The following is a 17,879-nucleotide window of genomic DNA, read 5'->3' on the forward strand; positions in this document are numbered from 1 at the left end:
CTTAACAAATTTCAATGAGTTTATAATCAGATGTCTGAGGGCCTATTTGATACTCTCAGGGAACATTGTGCAGACATGGACTGTCTATGCTTGCAGTTTTGAACCAAGACACAGATCCTAGGTTCCCTGCATATAAAGCCCATTACAGTACTACAGGAATGTATTCTAATGTTACTTATCACAGTTCTTATATACTTTGGCATTTCTTACATGGCATTTGTAGCCTGTAAGACAAAATAAGGTCAACCAACCAACCAACCAACCAACCTATCTACCTACCAAACAAACAAAAAGTAAAGGCCCACCAACATTCTCCAGCTTGTTTGTATCTCCAAGGAAACCACAAGCTCTCAGTTCTCAGAGAAGTTATTTTGAAACTAAAATAGTTTTTTTTAAACTGCATTTATTTTTTTTTCATTGGAAAAGCAAACTATAGAAATGTACAAAGCTCTCATGTACTTCTAAGTTACAGGTCCAGATGGTGAATAAATAGTTGACTATATGTAGAAACATAGTTTACTTTATTCAATAGAATGTCTTTATGTAATTTTTATTCCATAGATGTCAAAACTAAACTAAAGCACCATGCATTCTCTGACTATATATTGCTTCTTAGATTCTTGTTGACACAGCTATAACAAATATTCTGAATTAAAAATAGCTCTAAAATGTTTCTAAAATATAAAAGTTATAGATGTGACATGGTCAGCAGTCCTACCAAAAACACTCAGTATCCTTCTCTAAGAGACTTTGACAATGATTTGCATTCCCAAACAGCCCAAGCAGATTGTTCAACTTAACTTAATTTTACTTAATACAGCTGGTAGTATGAAAACCCATTGAACACCCACATATCAATTAAGAGTACTGTTACTCATTGCCTATGAAGTCCATGTTATGAATTGATATTAGTTATATCTTACACATTATGACTTACATCAAAAGTACTAAAATTCTTACAACTTATATTGGGTTTATTTTATATTTTAAATTGAAAGCCTTATATGAGGAGGCTGCCCCTTCCCCTCTGAACTCTTAGTGTATTCTCCCAGAACTGAATGCATACAGTCAGATGTAAGCAATCACTGCTCTTCCCTTTTAGTTCATGTTCCACCTGGGTCTGTTTTGGTTTTCAAAGTGTCAAGCAAAAGCCACCCAGATGAAATAGTAGCAGTAGCTTTCTGTGTAGGAGACTAACACTGAACACACACTACCCCATTTCTACCTGTCTAGGATTCTGGTCCAGGAAAGGTATTGCTTACCCACAGCATGCTGTACTATAGAACACACTCTCCCTTTTGAAACTTTCTTCTTAACTGCCACATAGCAAGAATCACACACATGCTTCTTCCATGTGTCTGTCTAAGTGGACTCTAGAGCATGGCTGAAACTCCTCACCATATCCATGCACTGTATAGCAGTGATGAAATGTTCATGAATTATATCATACATAATTGGACTTAACTTATCAGTATATTTAGCCTCATTTGCTGAAGGAATATATTTAAAAAGGAAAAAGCAAGATTAAGTTTTAATCTGGCAGAGTAATATATTTGAGCCTTGTTGAAAGTTTGGAAATAAATTGATATACTTGCTGTCTTTGCAGAACTGAAGTAAAGCAATAATAGTAACAAGATATACATTGAACCACCACCCAGACAAAGCACATCATTTTACCTGAGCAAAAAAAAAAAAAACATTGCAAATACATTTTGATCTTGGAAAACAATTATTCTTGTATAGTTCAAATCCTGTTATTGTACATGAATGAAGGAAAGCAGAGAAAAACAAAGTACTTTACAAAGCTGTGTAAAATTAGTTTTTGCTTTAGAATGTTCTGAATATTCATATAAACTACCTTTTAAATAGACTGGTTAGTAGCAACAGTTTAAAAGAATATGTGAATAGAACCCTTTCTTTTTAACTTGCTAAACCACTTTAATTAATTTTTTTTTTCCCTTAAAAATTTCTGGCTTTCATGTACAACTGTAAACTGTCTCAATTCACAGTTTAACCTGAGGTGTGAAGTGTCTGAGGCTGAAGCCTAGGAAACTGGCTCTGATTGTAAGAATGACACAGATGCTGGTTCAGACTCATTTTGTCAAGACTCTTTAGCCATGAGCAAACCTCTGCCAGTGAGCTGGTTTGCAAAGCAGGAAGCCTACTACTTCACATGAGTCTACAGTTTATTGTAGAATTTGGCCTTTAATTAGAATGTGTAAAACATACACTCAAAATGGCAAAGCTGCCATAATAAAATCAAAGAGGTATTTTTCTAGCAGTGAAAAGTCACAACAGAGATCCTGGAAAAGATGCTGTCACTTACTTTGGTAGAGTTTTCAAGTGATTTTCTCTTAACTCCAATATTCGCAATTTTACAAGTCTGTAAAGAAGAGTTTAAAATTACTCATCACTGTTTCTATAGAAAAGCATTTACACAGCAAAGTAGACAACCACTACCATTAATTAGACAGAAATACTTAGCTGTTTTAGTATGGTATCAGATATTTATTTATTATTTTAATGAGTATGGGTATTTTGCTTGCATGTATGCCTATGCACCCTGCATGAGCTTGTGCCAGATTTTAAATAATATGTAAGCTGATAATATGCAGGGTTCCATCACCCCTGTCCAATGGCAAAATGCTAAAACTAAACATATTTGATTATATCTTTGAATTCCAGCTTTCTAAGTTTCTAATGTTTCATAAAAGTCCATTTACTTTTACATTTAATAAGTCTGTGTGCTCATTAGATTATGCTTAATGGGATATAGCAATGTTTTTTATTGAGAGACCATAGACAGACCTGAAAGAAAGACAGAGGTAAGAGGCCTCAGTTTGCTGTGAAGACAGGTACATGAATATTCTGTCTCTATGACAGATTATGCAAGCTAGTCAACCCTGTTATCCTCCTAACTTTAGTTTCCTCATCAATAACACTAGATCCTCAGGTTGAATACTGTAAATGATATCATGCTCGTAACACAAATTTCAAGCACATCACAAATTGTGGTGAAGTGCTTGCTCTCGCTGATCTCACTAAAGGCACAATGGAAGCACTTCTGTGTGCCATGCTTTATTGACTCCAAGGTTCACATTTTACCCTTTCTGAAAAGGTTTTTTGGGAACCTGACGGTTTTCTGTCTGTGATGGTACTGATTGGAGGGTACCTCTCTTGCTGCTTGAGTACCATTGTATTCCAGGAGGGCACCTCACACTTGACATAAAGGTGTGCCATCAGGAACACACACTGTTGTATAAGACCAGACTGAGCCTTGATTTTTTTCTCACAAAACTACTGTAAAACCAGTACCAATTGGATTTTCCAAAATCTTAATTTTGAAGGACAATCTATTTAAATGACTTCATCTGTCATCTATTTTTAATGTGCTTTTAGGTATTTATCTAGGCCTCTTCCCTTTTTCTTCTCTCTACATCTCAAGTTAACTTTAATTCTTTATTAAATAACATGCTTCAGTACACAGTCATGAGATTATCTTAGATATCTGAAAGCCTCACATCCCAGTGGCAGTGATAGTATTGACAGTATAGTGAAATCTACTCTTTCTTTTAAAAATGCAAGTTTCAGGCTGGAAGAAAATTTGAGCATCATTTTGTTAAACCACCTAGTAGTTGAACTTGAAAACCCACTTAGATTATAAATTATTATAAATTATTATATTTGCATGTTATTAAAATAGCATATTTTGGTAACTTACACAAAACAAATTCTAATTCAAAGTAGCTTTAGTATTGGTATTATATATCCTGTTGGCATAAACCTCATGCTCATTTTAAAACTACTTAAAGAGAAATGACAAAAAACATCAAGACAAAAAGTGTCTTAGGGTGTCATAAATATTTTATGCTTTGTTCATTTTAAAGAACATTGTGCTGTAGTTGATATTCAAAGGATAATTCTAGTCTACAAGGTAGATGGAGCTGGGGAAACACTCTTTTACAAATCAATGACTTGTAATTTCCCTCATGTGTGTGGTTTAGAATACTGTGATATCTTCACCTACAGAAGTGAAGGGGTCTCGGCCATTTACAGCATGTAAGGGAGAACACTGTGTATAAGTTGATTTCATCATGCTACCTGATGTCTTCTTCACCTCTGTCAAGAGGCAGGTGCTGAATAACACCCAGTTAATCATTTTCACAATTTAAAAATGATCAACCAAGGCTTATAATGATGTTAGAATGACTTTGATCTTTATAAGATATATGTTCTATAAGAAAATACCTTTGAAGATATGAAACAAAATATGAATGAAAATCAAAGTCACCTAGAATTTTAGCCTTTTGTCTCATGTATTTATATTGGAAAAACAGTTTATATACTTTTCTAGATAAACCTTCCCAGCTTTATCTAGGGGTTCATACATGGTCAATCATTTCTGCACAGTATTGTTACATAGGAGCTCCACAGCAGAGTCAGCCAAGCTCCTAGACAGAGATGTGATTTCTTAGTCTTTATTTTGTCAACAGTAAAAAATGTACTTGTCTGCAAAATCCAAATATGGTCTGAGACATTTTTAGTAGCAAGTTTTAAGGTAACAGCATTACTACTTTTGAAGTTCTTTAAGCACATATTACTACCCTCAGTAAAGTACGTTGGTTTCAGAAGCTAGGACAAGTGAAGTCTCTTGTTGTCATTTTAATTTGTATTGCATTGGATATTTGTAGAGACAGACATTTCTCCTGTATTCACTATCTATTTACATTTTATTACAAGTTGTCTGTGCAGCCACCCACATACTTCCCAGTATCACAGTCTTCATGCTCATTTGTAAGGACTTTATATATTAAGGATGTTATTTGTTTTCATAGACAATGAAAACAATTTTTACTTTATTTTATTATTCTTTCTGAAAGCATTTTGCTGGCCAAGACTGTCTACACATTTACAATGATCTCCTCTGCTTCCTTGACTATGAAGGAATTTTGCAATCTAAGAGCCATGAACAACCTCCTGCAGTTGCTCATATTATATGGGGCATTTTTATATTTAATTTTAACTCACCTAAAATTATTTTATGACAATATTATGTGAAGACTTAATTTTATGTTAATTATTATAGAACATTTAATTAATATTTATTGTATACTAATGAGACCCAACTGTAATCAGCCCTGTCACTCATATACTGGTAAAGCACTTGGCAGAGGCAAAATGAGATTACACAAGTAATATCTCTTATTCTTACCTTCCAAAATTAGCTGGAAGAAATTCAAGGAAGGCGTCATTCAGGTAGAGCTGGGTCAGGTTAAGAAGTTGCGTGAAGCCATCGGGTAGTCTAAAAAGGAGTTAAAGTGTTAGTTACTACATCAATGTTGCTAAAGAAATACCAAGAATATATCTTAGAGAAGGAAAAAGGGAAATGAAATATGTCTTCAAATTCTCCTTTGGTGTCAGTAATAGAAGAATTTATTGAGCATATAATTTTACAGCTGGAAGTTTTAAAACTTTTACTTGTTATTAAAATATATGACTCCCCTCTCCAATGCTCCTCCCTGGAGCTGAAATTACTATTATGGAGAGCGGAATCTCAAACTGTTGGCTGCACCTTTTGCACCAGCCAAGATGTTCTTATGGAAATCTCAGCTGAATGACCATACAACTTTAAGATGAACAGAGACTTCCCCTATTAGAACCGTCACATCAAGTCACACAAGGACTTATTGACACACAACTAATTCAGTTAGTCCCTAACATTTCTCACAGTTTATCATCAGGATGGTGTAGCCTGCCCCATGTGGAAAGGGACTGAGCTGACTCCTGCTCCTATAGTTCCTCCAATGTCAGATTAATCTGTATGTATAAATGCAAAACTGGTCTAAGGTCCTGTTAGTTAAAGACCAGCAAGAACATTGGGCATATATTTTAACATAATCATAATGGCTATAAGTGACATTGAAAAGTGAGAAATAACCTTTAATGAAATTTTAGAAATTAGATGAAACAATTACTTGAAACATTAAATCTTTTTTTCCCTGTTTAATTAAAGTATTCCCCAGGAGTCTTTTCCTTGAAACAATATTGGATTTTTCCTATAACTGTACTTCTATTTTAACACTTTAACATCTTTAGAGTCTAGTCTGGACTTCATTCTTCTGTAAATATTTCTAAGCTGTCTTTCCTCATCTCTTAATCTTCTTCCCTGCTGACATCATGAGAACAGCTGTCTGTACTCACTGATGTCTCCTACTCCAGTGTTTTTGGCCTGTGGTCCCCAAGCCTCCTCTGCCCTCTACTCTGCATCTCAAGCTGCTTGGCAACTGTTGTCATCACTGACAGACATTCCCTTTACTTCTACTGCAGCCTCCCTAATCCACTGCAGGAACACGACACATGGGTTTCAAACACAACAGAATAAAGAAACAGCTAGTACTGCGGATGCCACCTGTGCCTTTCCCTGAATGCATCTTCCAGCTTGTCTCTACTGTGTAGCTTTGGCTGACCTGGAACTCTCTATATAGACCAGGCTGGCCTTGAACTCACAACTGCTTCTCCCTCTCAAGTTCTGAGGCATACACCTTCATTCCTGGCCTAGCTTACAAATTCTTAAATGCTCATTGATTTTAGTTTTTAATACTTTTACTATATAACTATTTAACTCCCTAAAACAAAGAAATTTGTTTGTTTTTAGCATGTTATATATATCAAATCATACTGTTTATATTTACTGAGGCTTTAAAAATAGCTTTATAGTTTTCATATTTATTCATTTGGATAGTAACTGTCCAATGTCTTAGAATGCCCTGTCATTATGCAGATACAACACAGATGGTTTAACATTTTTTTTTTGTAAATGAAGGATAGTTATTTTCAGATTTTTTTTGTGGTCATAAAATGTTGCTTCTGTAAAGTCATTTGATTACATATCCCAATGTTCCTTCACTAGAGAGCACGTATGTGCCCTTCCTAAAAGGAACAATAATGAGTTGTTTGGAATGAATGTTTAAATGTACCAAGGATAGTCAAATTTGTTCATAGCTCCATCCATTTATAACCCAAAGTATCTCTATAAGAGCTTCTTTTTCTTTGTCCTTGTCTTTCTTGATTCCATATGTACAGGTATTTTGTCTGCAAATATATCTGTATACTATTTGAATTCAGTGCCTTAAGAGACCAGAAGAGGGCATTTGATCTCATAAAACTAGATTTAAAAATGGTAGTCACTGAGAACCACACCTGAGCCGTCTGCCAGGGCAGCCAATGCTCTTAAAGCAGAGCCTCTGTACAGCCCCTCTCTGTATCCTTCTTGATTCCTGGTTTCATTAGTTTTTCTTTTAATATCACTTTTTATAAATTTGATAATATAAAATATTTGTATGTTTTACTTCTTATTAATATAATGATAATTTCAGTGATCAGTTACAGTCAGATTTTGATTTTCATCTTCTGTGGAAAACATGGTTATTCGTTTTTGTTGTTTTCATACATCTCTACTCTGACTTACAGCCTGTGGCTTTCTGTACATTGAGCCCAACAAGGTCCCCTGCAGGATGGTGTCTTCAGCCAGGGCCTCAGAATATCCTAGAGCCAATTCTTAGCTACTGTGGAGCAGGTGTGAAATAGCTCACTTCCTCATCTGCCTTGTGTACAGCTCTGTAGAATTTTATGCCCTTAAAGCATCCCCATGAGACTGAGTCCAGTGGAGATCTTGAGGGCTCAAGATGTATTTCCCGGGACTGTTGCCAGCATATTCTGCCTACATTCACTCTCACACCTGCTTTGTGTCAACCCAAACTAAACACAGAATTCCCTTCTCGGAAATAATTTTCTTTTATTACTTTTTTATTAGCATGCTGATTATGCAGATTGGCAGCCCCACAGGAACATCTCCCCACATGTAACTATTATCTACAGATTTTTGTCCACTCTCCTCCCACTCCTCTCTCCCTCTCTTACTAGTTCCTAACTGTCTCTCTGCCACTTTCAGTCATTCTTCTTTTTCCAAAACAACTTAAATTTTAGTATTTTATTAAGTTGAAAACTGTTATCATTATTTCTTATGGAGGGGCATGCCACAGTGTGTGTGGATGTCAGAGGACAAATTTGATCTTTCCTTCTGTTTTTAAGTGAGATCTGGGGATTGAACCGAAGATGCCAGACTTGTTGGTCAAATGCTTTACTCACTGAGCTAGTGTTCTGTCTCCTACTCTGCTTTGAGACAGGCAGTACCTGGCTATACATCTCAGACTGGTTTTGATTTCACTATATAGCTCAAGCTGGTTTCAAACTCCAATCAATCCTCTTGCTGAAGTCTCCCTAACACTGGGTGTTATTGGCTTGCTAGACCAAACCTGGGTGCAACGTTACACACAATCGCTTGATGTTGATTTGCATAGTGACTCCTTACACATTCCCAGGGCACTAGTTTTGTATTGGTCATTTTATTCTGCACTATTTTGCTCAAGCTTGGACTTTAAAGTAGATTTGTTTTCAGATATAACTTCTAGGAGGATATTTCCATAACTTTATTCTTTGGGAAAGTGAGATTCATGAAAACAGGAAAGGGTATGGGGAGATAATATAGGTTTTGGAGTGCAGATCCCAGACAGTTTACACTGAGTTCAAAGTGAGTTCATGGGACAGTGCTGGGAATAAACATCTGAGGACATCTATAGGGAACTGCACTTATAAGGCTTTGAACTCTTTTTTTGTTTGTTTGTTTTTTTGTTTTTTTGTTTTTTTGTTTTTTGTTTTTTTTTTTTTTTTTTTTTTTTTTTTTTTTTTTTTTTTTTGAGACAGGGTTTCTCTGTGTAGTCCTGGCTCTCCTGGAACTCACTGTAGACCAGGCTGGCCTTGAACTCAGAAATCTGCCTGCCTCTGCCTCCCAAGTGCTGGGATTAAAGGTGTGTGCCACCACTGCCTGGCAGCTTTGAACTTTTGCCTTAAAGGTATGGCCTTGACTCTACAGAAAACTTTACCTGAAGCGAATAGTGACTGTTCTTCATGCCTTCCTTTCCATATACTGGGGTCTGCAAGTCTACTACTTGAACATTTTCTGGCAGTGGCAAAGACATTAAACATATTTCTAATGAGGCTTAGCCACTGTCCTTTGATATTGCAAGAAGGAAGGAGTTGATTATGACTTTAGAGGAAGGAACAGACACAAACACATATAAACGTGAGGAACCTGACAGTTTATCTCAAAAGTCACTTATGGCTCAGAATAGACATGCACTCCTGTAATACTCATGTGTGGGGTCAGACAGAAGGGCTGTGAATTCAAGGATATCACAGGCTACATAGCAAGGCTCTGTCTCAATAAATTGAGGGGAAAGGTCACTGCTAATAAAAAAAAAAAAAGACTGAAAATCCAAACTTTCTAGTTATGGGACACTTTGAAGCATGGGCCTTCCTTGGTCCTCTGTCCATTGGTGGGCACTACACGGCATCTTAATTTTTACTCTTATGAATAATTTGCTTTTCTATTGTTGTTTCTGTGGCAATGTTTATACAACTTGAAAACTCACGATGATAGAACATTTCTTTAGGATTAAAAACTGACCATATGAAGCTTATTTAAAATGAAACCTTGGACTAACAGACATAAATTTCATGAAAAAAAACCCGCTGTAAGATTATTTTCAGCATCGTTATACACATATATGCTGACATTTTACATGGGGCTTTCTTACTTAAAAACACAGAGTTGGGAATGATGGTATGGTATGGTGTGGAGTGTTGCGATATATTTCCCAGGATTACATCTTTAATCACAATTCATGTCAATAGTAATTCAATGATGACTCTACATGAGATAGAAAATTAAGGTCTTTTCATATTCCTCATGAAGTTCTCATGTATGCAGTAGGAAGCTTCTAGCAATTGCTTGTAGTAGCACTAAGAAGTTTTTATTCTTAGCAAGGATAATTACATAGCACTTTAGGATAAGAAATGTCCTAAACCACATATTTCTATATTGTGAAAGTATAGACAATAAAGTGGGTTAGGTGGTATCAAGGTGGTAGATGTAGTAAGTAAATTTACTTGAGAAAACATTTGACTTTTGTTAACTTTATGTCACAACTGTACTTTCTAAGGGACTAATCCCACTCATGAGACCTTCTGTTTTCATCAGAATGCCTAAAATACTGAGGAAGAAAAAATCCTGTAACAAGCAATAAGAAGGCTTTCGTGGGTTCTCATTAGCATCTGAACTATTCAGTAGAAGCCAATATCATACACAGTAAGCAGTATTTTGATAGTGAAATGACTTTACTCCTTAAATAATTTGATGGCTTTCCACAGTTAGCTGATTTTTGAAAATTAAAGTCTTAAAAAATTAAACAATTCTGCAACATAAACATTGTCTTTTTTAATGTCTTGAATTAAACTGTATATATTCTACCCTCAGTATATGACAGACATATGTCCTTAGTCATGAGAGCTACTTGGACATGCAGCCCCGGAGTGTTGACACTGGAGCCAGAAATCTTGGTTTTGAACTACTGTTCTGCTAATATCTGTGAGATCTTTGAAAATAATTCAATCAGACTCAGTTTCCTTACTCAGAAATGGTAATTCTAGCACCAGCTCCTCAGATAAGTCTCCATAATAAATAATTCTTGTTCCATGGTGAGACCATGAAGTAACAATGACATTTCCTCTCTATGGTGTTTTTATTCTTCCCATTTTAACTAAACACTGCTTTAAATACTTTTTATAACTGCTTATTATCATCACTGGAATGAGAATTTTAAGACTGACTACATACAGCTTTGCTGCAGCCTTCCTGTTTTCTTATTGTGTTTTTTTATAGGAACTAACTGAAAATGTATTTTAAGCATCAGACCTGTAATCAGTTAGGCTCACCAAAGTAAGTTTTATACGTTGTAACTAAAGAGTCAATGCAAAAACTTCTCTAATTGGGAAGACATTTATATATACTTTTATTTATATAACTTTAAATCATGAAATCAATATATACAGAACACTTGGGGAAATAATGGGAAATTGAATTGCAGTCCTACCTCCCTTACACAGCCATGATTTGCATTTCACCTGTCTTCTAAAAATTATTTTCCTATTTTTAAACAATACAAAAAATTGCTTTAATGAGAAATGGGTATCTATTTTTCCTTTTATTTATAATTTTTTTTGTGATTTTGTTGTATAAACAGTGACTACATAATTTCTAGAGCATATTCAGACACTTCTGAGAGCAAAGGAGGAGTTAGTGCTAATTGTGCCCTGTGATAAACACCAAAAGAAGCAGAGGCCATGCTGTGCAGCCTCCCACATTCCCACAGGGTGTTGTGCAGCAGCACAGTATTGGCTTCCTTGGTACTGAACTCTGAATATTTATTTTAATGCATTTCTTTTTCTTTTTCTTTTTTTTTTTTCTTTTTTTTTTTTTTTTTTTTTTTTGAGACAGGGTTTCTCTGTGTAGCCCTGGCTGTCCTGGAACTCACTCTGTAGACCAGGCTGGCCTTGAACTCAGAAATCCGCCTGCCTCTGCCTCCCAAGTGCTGGGATTAAAGGCGTGCATCACCACCGCCCGGCAATGCATTTCTATTATAAGCGTAAGCTCTTCATTTTGCCAGTCTGTCTGTCAGAGAGTCTTTAGGATCCATTTGTTTCTGTGCCCTCAAGTTGGAGTAACAGGCACACACGCGCACTTCTATGCACAGGTGCTGGGGATTTTCACAGGAACTGCTCCTCTCACTGGCCCATCTCTCTAGACATGTTCTGAATATTCTTAAAAGTTGAAAACGTATCTGTAATTTATAACAAAGATGCTTCATAGTGAAAAGAATGAGGTAGTTAAATACGAGTTTTAGTTATTTATTATGACAAAAGTCAATAACAGTAGCTACATACTTAGTGAAGTCATTGTGGAAACTAAGATGAAGCTATGTAGTTAGAGGCCAGAGAGGCAGGACTTCTCAGGAAATGTTGGGCTCTGCCTTCTCACCAAGACGTTATTTTCAGGTTTACTTTGATTATATTCATTTATGGCTGAGAGCATAGCAAAGCAGTGACTCTAAAACTCATAATTTTTATGTTACAAGTTTTTATCACTTAATATTTCATAAATATCCTACTGAAAAAAATTTTAAAGAAATAAATGCAGAAAAATCAGTAAAAGCAAACCAGTCTTTTGAAAAGACCAATAAACCTGATTGATAAATTGGTAGGCAGAATGATCAAGCCATACAATAAGACTCAAAGCCAGTGATGAGAGAAAGAAGAACACTAGAGCTACAGACATAGAAATAGTTGAGGACCAAGGAAAACTTACTGAAAACATCAAGAGATGATTTGTACAAAGTGGAGATTCCTGAAAAACAGTTGCTGCAGATTGCTAGTTTGGATAGCTCATTAGCTATTAAAGAAAGGCTAATAGTCATAATGGAAATTCTCAGCCAAATAGCTGCACCTGTGTACTTCACCAAGGGTTAATTAAGAGATAGAACTAACTCTGTGTAAATTACTATAGCAAACTGAAGAGAAAATTTCCCAACTCACTACATGGAATCAGTTTTACCTTGATAACAATCTGGACAAAGGAATTAGTAGAACATCTGATGGGTATACTTTATGAAATCAACAAAACATTAGTGGATATGTTAGCAAACCAGAGCAATAGAGCATAAAAATGAGTAATTCCCATGACTAAATAAAGTTTGTTCCTGGCAAGTGTAATTGATAGGAAACATTGAACAATGTGACTCACCATAAAACCAGAGGAAGGAAAGCCAAGTGATCACCGATCCTAGAGATTAGCTTTGAAAAAATTCAACACTCAATAAAATAAGCCCTCTTCAAACTAGATACCAAGGGTGTGATGGCTCTAGTGTATGGTGGCAGGATTTGGTATTTCTTATCAGCTTACACCATGTGGCTGTACAGTGAGGGCCATGTTTGTAACCTTCTTCTTGACTTAGCTTCACTTTGTGATGACCAGATGCTGGGTAGCAAGTTGCAACTGGACATAATTATAGAGCAGGGAGAACCTTTGAGAGGTCGATAGTGCCTGTAGGAGTGGCCAGCAGAAAGCTGGAATCTCACCTTCTTAAATGAGGATGATGTTCTACAATAGTTTGAGTGAGCACTGGAGTAGATTCCTATCTATCTAAGCCCCCTGAAGATACTGTTCAGCTTTTCCCTTGGCTCCTGGAGGTGACACTATAAAGAAGCAGCTAGAACTGGCTATGTAGAAATTCCTGAACCATAGACTCTGGAACAATAAGCCAGTAGGCAAATAAGCAAGCTGCTAACCTCATGAGCATTTTTTACACAGAGGGAAACTAATACATACTTTTGTACCCAGAATAAGACCTCTGTCATAAGAACTTCCCAAAAATGCAGAGTGGCTTTGTAACACAGAATAAAGGATTGATAAAATCTAGAAACAGAAAAAAAAAAAAAAAACAACCCACAAACACAGGCCACGAGACAGAGACTGCATTTCCTTGAATGAATCTCACTGGGATGACCTATAGGCAAGATACTAATAGAGTGAAAGCCACAGTTATGGGACATTAAAGAGAAAATAAGAGAATTATAAGAGAAAATAAGAAACAATGGCAGATAATGAAAAAGTGGCAGTGTTGTCTGTTTTTACTTCTTTATTCAGTGTGAGAAGAGGTCTTTCAAGACAAAGTCAGTATTCAGCAAATAGATAGAAATAATGAAATAAGAAAAATTCACAGGTTCACGATTGCTTCTTCAGAACCTCTTCATCTGTAAATGATCAGAAACAGACCAGTAGCAGTATGAAATGAAATTTAGTTAGCTTTTATCATACAAATACATAAAAAATCTATTGTATTTATATACATGGCAAAAAATAAGTGGGATAATGAAAATTAACCACAATGGCATAAAAAGTAAACTTATGAAAATAAATAAGATGTTGTATCTACATGTAAAAATGTATAAAAAATGAAAAAAGTTTAAAAGATATAAAGATGGTTTGAAGACACTTTTTGAGTTAAAGTTCTCAATATTTCAGGTATTAATTTCAAGCTACTGATCAGTGCAATACTTGTCAAAATCCTGGCAGACTTTTATATGTTTGGAGAAACTAGAAAGCTGACTGTGAAATTTATATAGAAAAGCAAAAGGCATAGATTAACTTGTGTGATAATGATGAAGAAGAAACTTAATGAGGGCTCATGTTACTTGGCTAAATGATTTGCAATGGCACTATATATTTGTAAATGAGAGGGTATCAGACATTCAGGGTGGTATATCATAACAGAGAGCACAAATGGACCCAAACACATACGATCAATTAATTTTTAGTGAAGGCACTAAAATGGGTACTTTTCCCAACAAATGATCTGAAGCAATTGGATGCTTGGACAGTAGAAAAAAATCTCATGTCCAATACATCCCAGTAGTAAGCAGAGGTTAGCTCTGGCGAGAATCCTAAGCCTAAGGGAAAGCCTGAGCTATGCAAGCTCCAGGAAAAGCTTCAGAGATATCAGCAGGACTCTGTACTTGGCAGAATTTTCTTAGGCCAGAAGCTAGGATGCATGTTATTAATTAAACAGGGCTTCATACAAACAGAAAGTCTCTCTGTGAAGGGTACTAGAGTGAGAAGGAACAAACCACAGATTTAGGATTCATACTGCCCCCGGAATCTGAAAATAGCTTATAATTTAGCATTTGAAAGGAAAGTCATGAAGAAATTTAAAAAATTGAATCACTGCCAAGGAAACAATACATTTAATTAATATTCAGAGAAATATGCTGATCAGACAGTATAAATGTAAATTAAAACTACAAGGAGACAGCATATCTACCAGACTGACTGAAACTGCAGAAATCAGAGTGGATAGCAGTGGATGGTGGTAAAGAAATAGCTTCCATTTGCAAAAAGCTTATAAGTTTCTTTTAAGCTCAAGTATATGAATTCTGTATTCCCTCCTGAACTACTCTAGGCAACACAAGTGACACCTGAGCATGAATCTCTCAAATGTCTCCACACAGTTTCTACCAGCAGTGCTTATAAACAATCTTAGCTCCCATCAATGGTCACAGGAGTCCTGTGATCTCTCTACATGGGATGCTCCTGTCAATAAAAGGGCCAATGTGTAGACCAAGAGGTGGGCAGTAAAATGAGTAAAAACAGTCTGACACAGACACCAGCCATTCATAAGGCATTCTAGAAAGGAAAGATGGGCTAAGGGGGTCCTTGAGATGTTGAATTTATAGTTATTACAGTTCATGGCTAACCTGTCAATGTGTACTCAGTTGTGACCAAAAATGTTTACTTATATAATGTAAAAGTCTGACTCGAAAATGCCATGTGACTTAAACTTGCCGTTCTATTGACTATAATTTTATAATCTCCCAAGCTATTTAACTATTCAAACTGTTAAGAGTCTTTGATGAAATAGCTTATTTAAAATATTTTACAAGGTTAAATATATGAAATTAATTTAGCTACAATAAAATTAGTTTTTAAGTTCTTAGCAATTTATTTGTTTGTTTATTTATTTTTAATTTATTCATTTTATATTCCATTCACAGCCCCCTTCCATTTACCACATCCCCAATCCTCCTTCCTTCTCCTCCCCTTCTCCTCTGAGAGGGTGGGGCCCCCCTAGGTATCCCCTTACCTTGGCTCATTAAGTCTCCCTGGGACTAGGTGCATCCTTTCCCACTGAGGCAAGACAAGGTAGCCAAGCTAGAAGAACATATCCCATGGACAGGCAACAACTTTTGGAATAGCCCAGTTGTTTTTGATCCACATGAAGAACAAGCTGCACATCTGCTTCATATGTGTGGGGAGGCCTAGGTCCAGCCAGTGTATGCTCTTGGTTGGTGCTTCAGTTTCTGGGAGCCCTGCAGGGTCCAGGTTAGTTGACTTTTTTGGTCTTCCTGTGGAGTTCCTATCCCCTCCAGAGCCTGAAATCCTTCCCCCTTCTCTGTCATAAAAATTTCCAAACTCCATCCACTGTTTGGCTGTGGGTGTGATGTAATTTTCAATTTGATGTCTACATTAAAATACTTGCTACAATCACTAACAAGACTATGTATTAGAATCAAGGAACTAAAGAAAACAAAAAACCAAATAAGCAACATAAAAATCAGCCCAGCTCTTCATCCACCCTGTGCTGTGTGTCTTTAGGGAATGCTCCCAGTCTTAGTGGCAGAAACTAGTGATATCCATTATGCTGAGATGCTGATAAAATGCATTTGGTATATATTTGGGGGAATATTTTCAAGGCCTGCATTTGTTTCCCTCTCCCATACTGCACTTTGATGTAGCAATTCTGATTTTGAAGCACATTATTTTGTTTGTTGCATCACATTTTCTACTGTTTTGCATACAAGTCACTCACTGTACACTTCTAACTCAGTCTACTGGGTCTTCTGGTGTAAAACTCAGACCAGCCTCTTTGTGTCTTTTGAAAATACTCCCTCCATTAAGCATTCTAGTCTCCTTCTACTCATGTAGACAAAGTCCTGAAGGGCTTTGCTGTCAGCTTTATGTAAATAAAATGCTATTTCTCTTAGAACACCACTGTCTATATTCCCAGTCCACACCACTTCAGTCTCTTCCAAGTACTATTAAGATGTCAGTAGCCTTCCCAGACTTTTAGTTTTACTTCCATTTTACCTGACTGTTCAGGTTCAGGGCTCATCTTACCCACTTGCTCATGATTACACAGGCCTCTCACTCCAGAAAATATTTGAATCAGCAATACAGCCACATGTTGAGTTTTATTTCCCATGAAATTTCTTAACTAATAGATCTTGAGCCACAAACACCATTTTTCTGATGCTAGCACCTTTACCATTCATATTTTCCCATCTACTTTATTTTTAGACTTTTCCCTATTATCTCTGGGACCCAAGTACTTATTATTTGTGGTCAGACCCAAGTTTTTGGTGGGGACACTCAACTATTAATGCTTTCTTTGGCACCTTTAAACCTTCTAATAGTTTTGAACTTCCACTGGGTCCTGGATGCTAATTTTTTACTATGACTGCAATTAACAACCATTGCCTTGATTTTGACTCTCATACATGGAATACTGCTGAGAATTACAGAAAACCAATGCCATGGTTGCATAAAGTAATGCTATATTGTGCCAGTTGGGTCTTTATTCACATTCATACTGCTTTTAATTATTTTAATGAAACTCTAAGATCTTGGTAGCTTTCTATTATTCTCTTAACTATGACAATTGATGTTACATTAAAAACTACTATCATAGAAATTTCATCTAGGTAGACTATAAGTCAATAGAATTAGAAATAAAAATATAAGTAAAATATAATAATTTATACTCACTTAGAAATGGGATTGACACTGGCTTCAATAATGGTTAAACACTTACAGCACTTTATGTTTTCTGGAAATTCTTGTACACCTAAAAGTTTGAAAAGAAAACAGTGATATGAGTTCATGAAGATATTCCGGCAAGCATGTTGAAGCTCCTGCTCCTACAGAGGAAATAAACAATTAACCCCCCAAGTTTGGATCTAAACTCCATGTAGGGCAAACATTCAAGGAAAGATGATAACAAAATATTATAAAGCATTACAAAAGAGAGGCATACACCTAATCTTCCTAATAAAATTGAAAGTTGAGTAATGCTTTAGAATAGTACTAGATCAAATTTGCATATAAAGTTAAGGACAATTGTATTTGGCCAACTCACAGGAATGAAAATAAAAGTAGCTTAATGATAAGATTTATTGCAAAGGTTTTTGACTGTAAAAGCAGCACCACACGTTCAATGTTCCAATCCCTGTCTTTCAGGTGAGGTCATGAAACTGTATGAGCTCCCCTCTGAGAGCATCCCAAGTCCAGTTCTGAGAAACTCTGGGTTTTCTTTTTATGTTTAGGCTGGTTTCAGAGTCAGGGTGAACCCGCCTCACAATAGAAGAAAGTT

General features: G+C 36.0%; 1 protein-coding gene across 15 annotated transcripts in view; it reads right to left on the reverse strand.

The window, feature by feature from the left end:
* Positions 1–17,879, reverse strand: part of Lrrc7 (leucine rich repeat containing 7) — a 483,929-nt gene that overhangs the window by 197,685 nt on the left and 268,365 nt on the right. For all 15 annotated transcript variants that reach the window (XM_031375980.1, XM_031375979.1, XM_031375984.1 and 12 more), the window contains 3 exons: positions 17,276–17,354; positions 5,213–5,302; positions 2,327–2,383 (listed from right to left, as the gene is read on the reverse strand). In XM_031375980.1, the coding sequence (XP_031231840.1) occupies positions 2,327–2,383; positions 5,213–5,302; positions 17,276–17,354 (226 nt within the window). The remainder of the gene's footprint in view (positions 1–2,326; positions 2,384–5,212; positions 5,303–17,275; positions 17,355–17,879) is intronic.

This window comes from Mastomys coucha, unplaced genomic scaffold (assembly GCF_008632895.1).
Source record: "Mastomys coucha isolate ucsf_1 unplaced genomic scaffold, UCSF_Mcou_1 pScaffold16, whole genome shotgun sequence".
In the NCBI taxonomy this organism is placed as follows: Eukaryota; Metazoa; Chordata; class Mammalia; order Rodentia; family Muridae; genus Mastomys; species Mastomys coucha.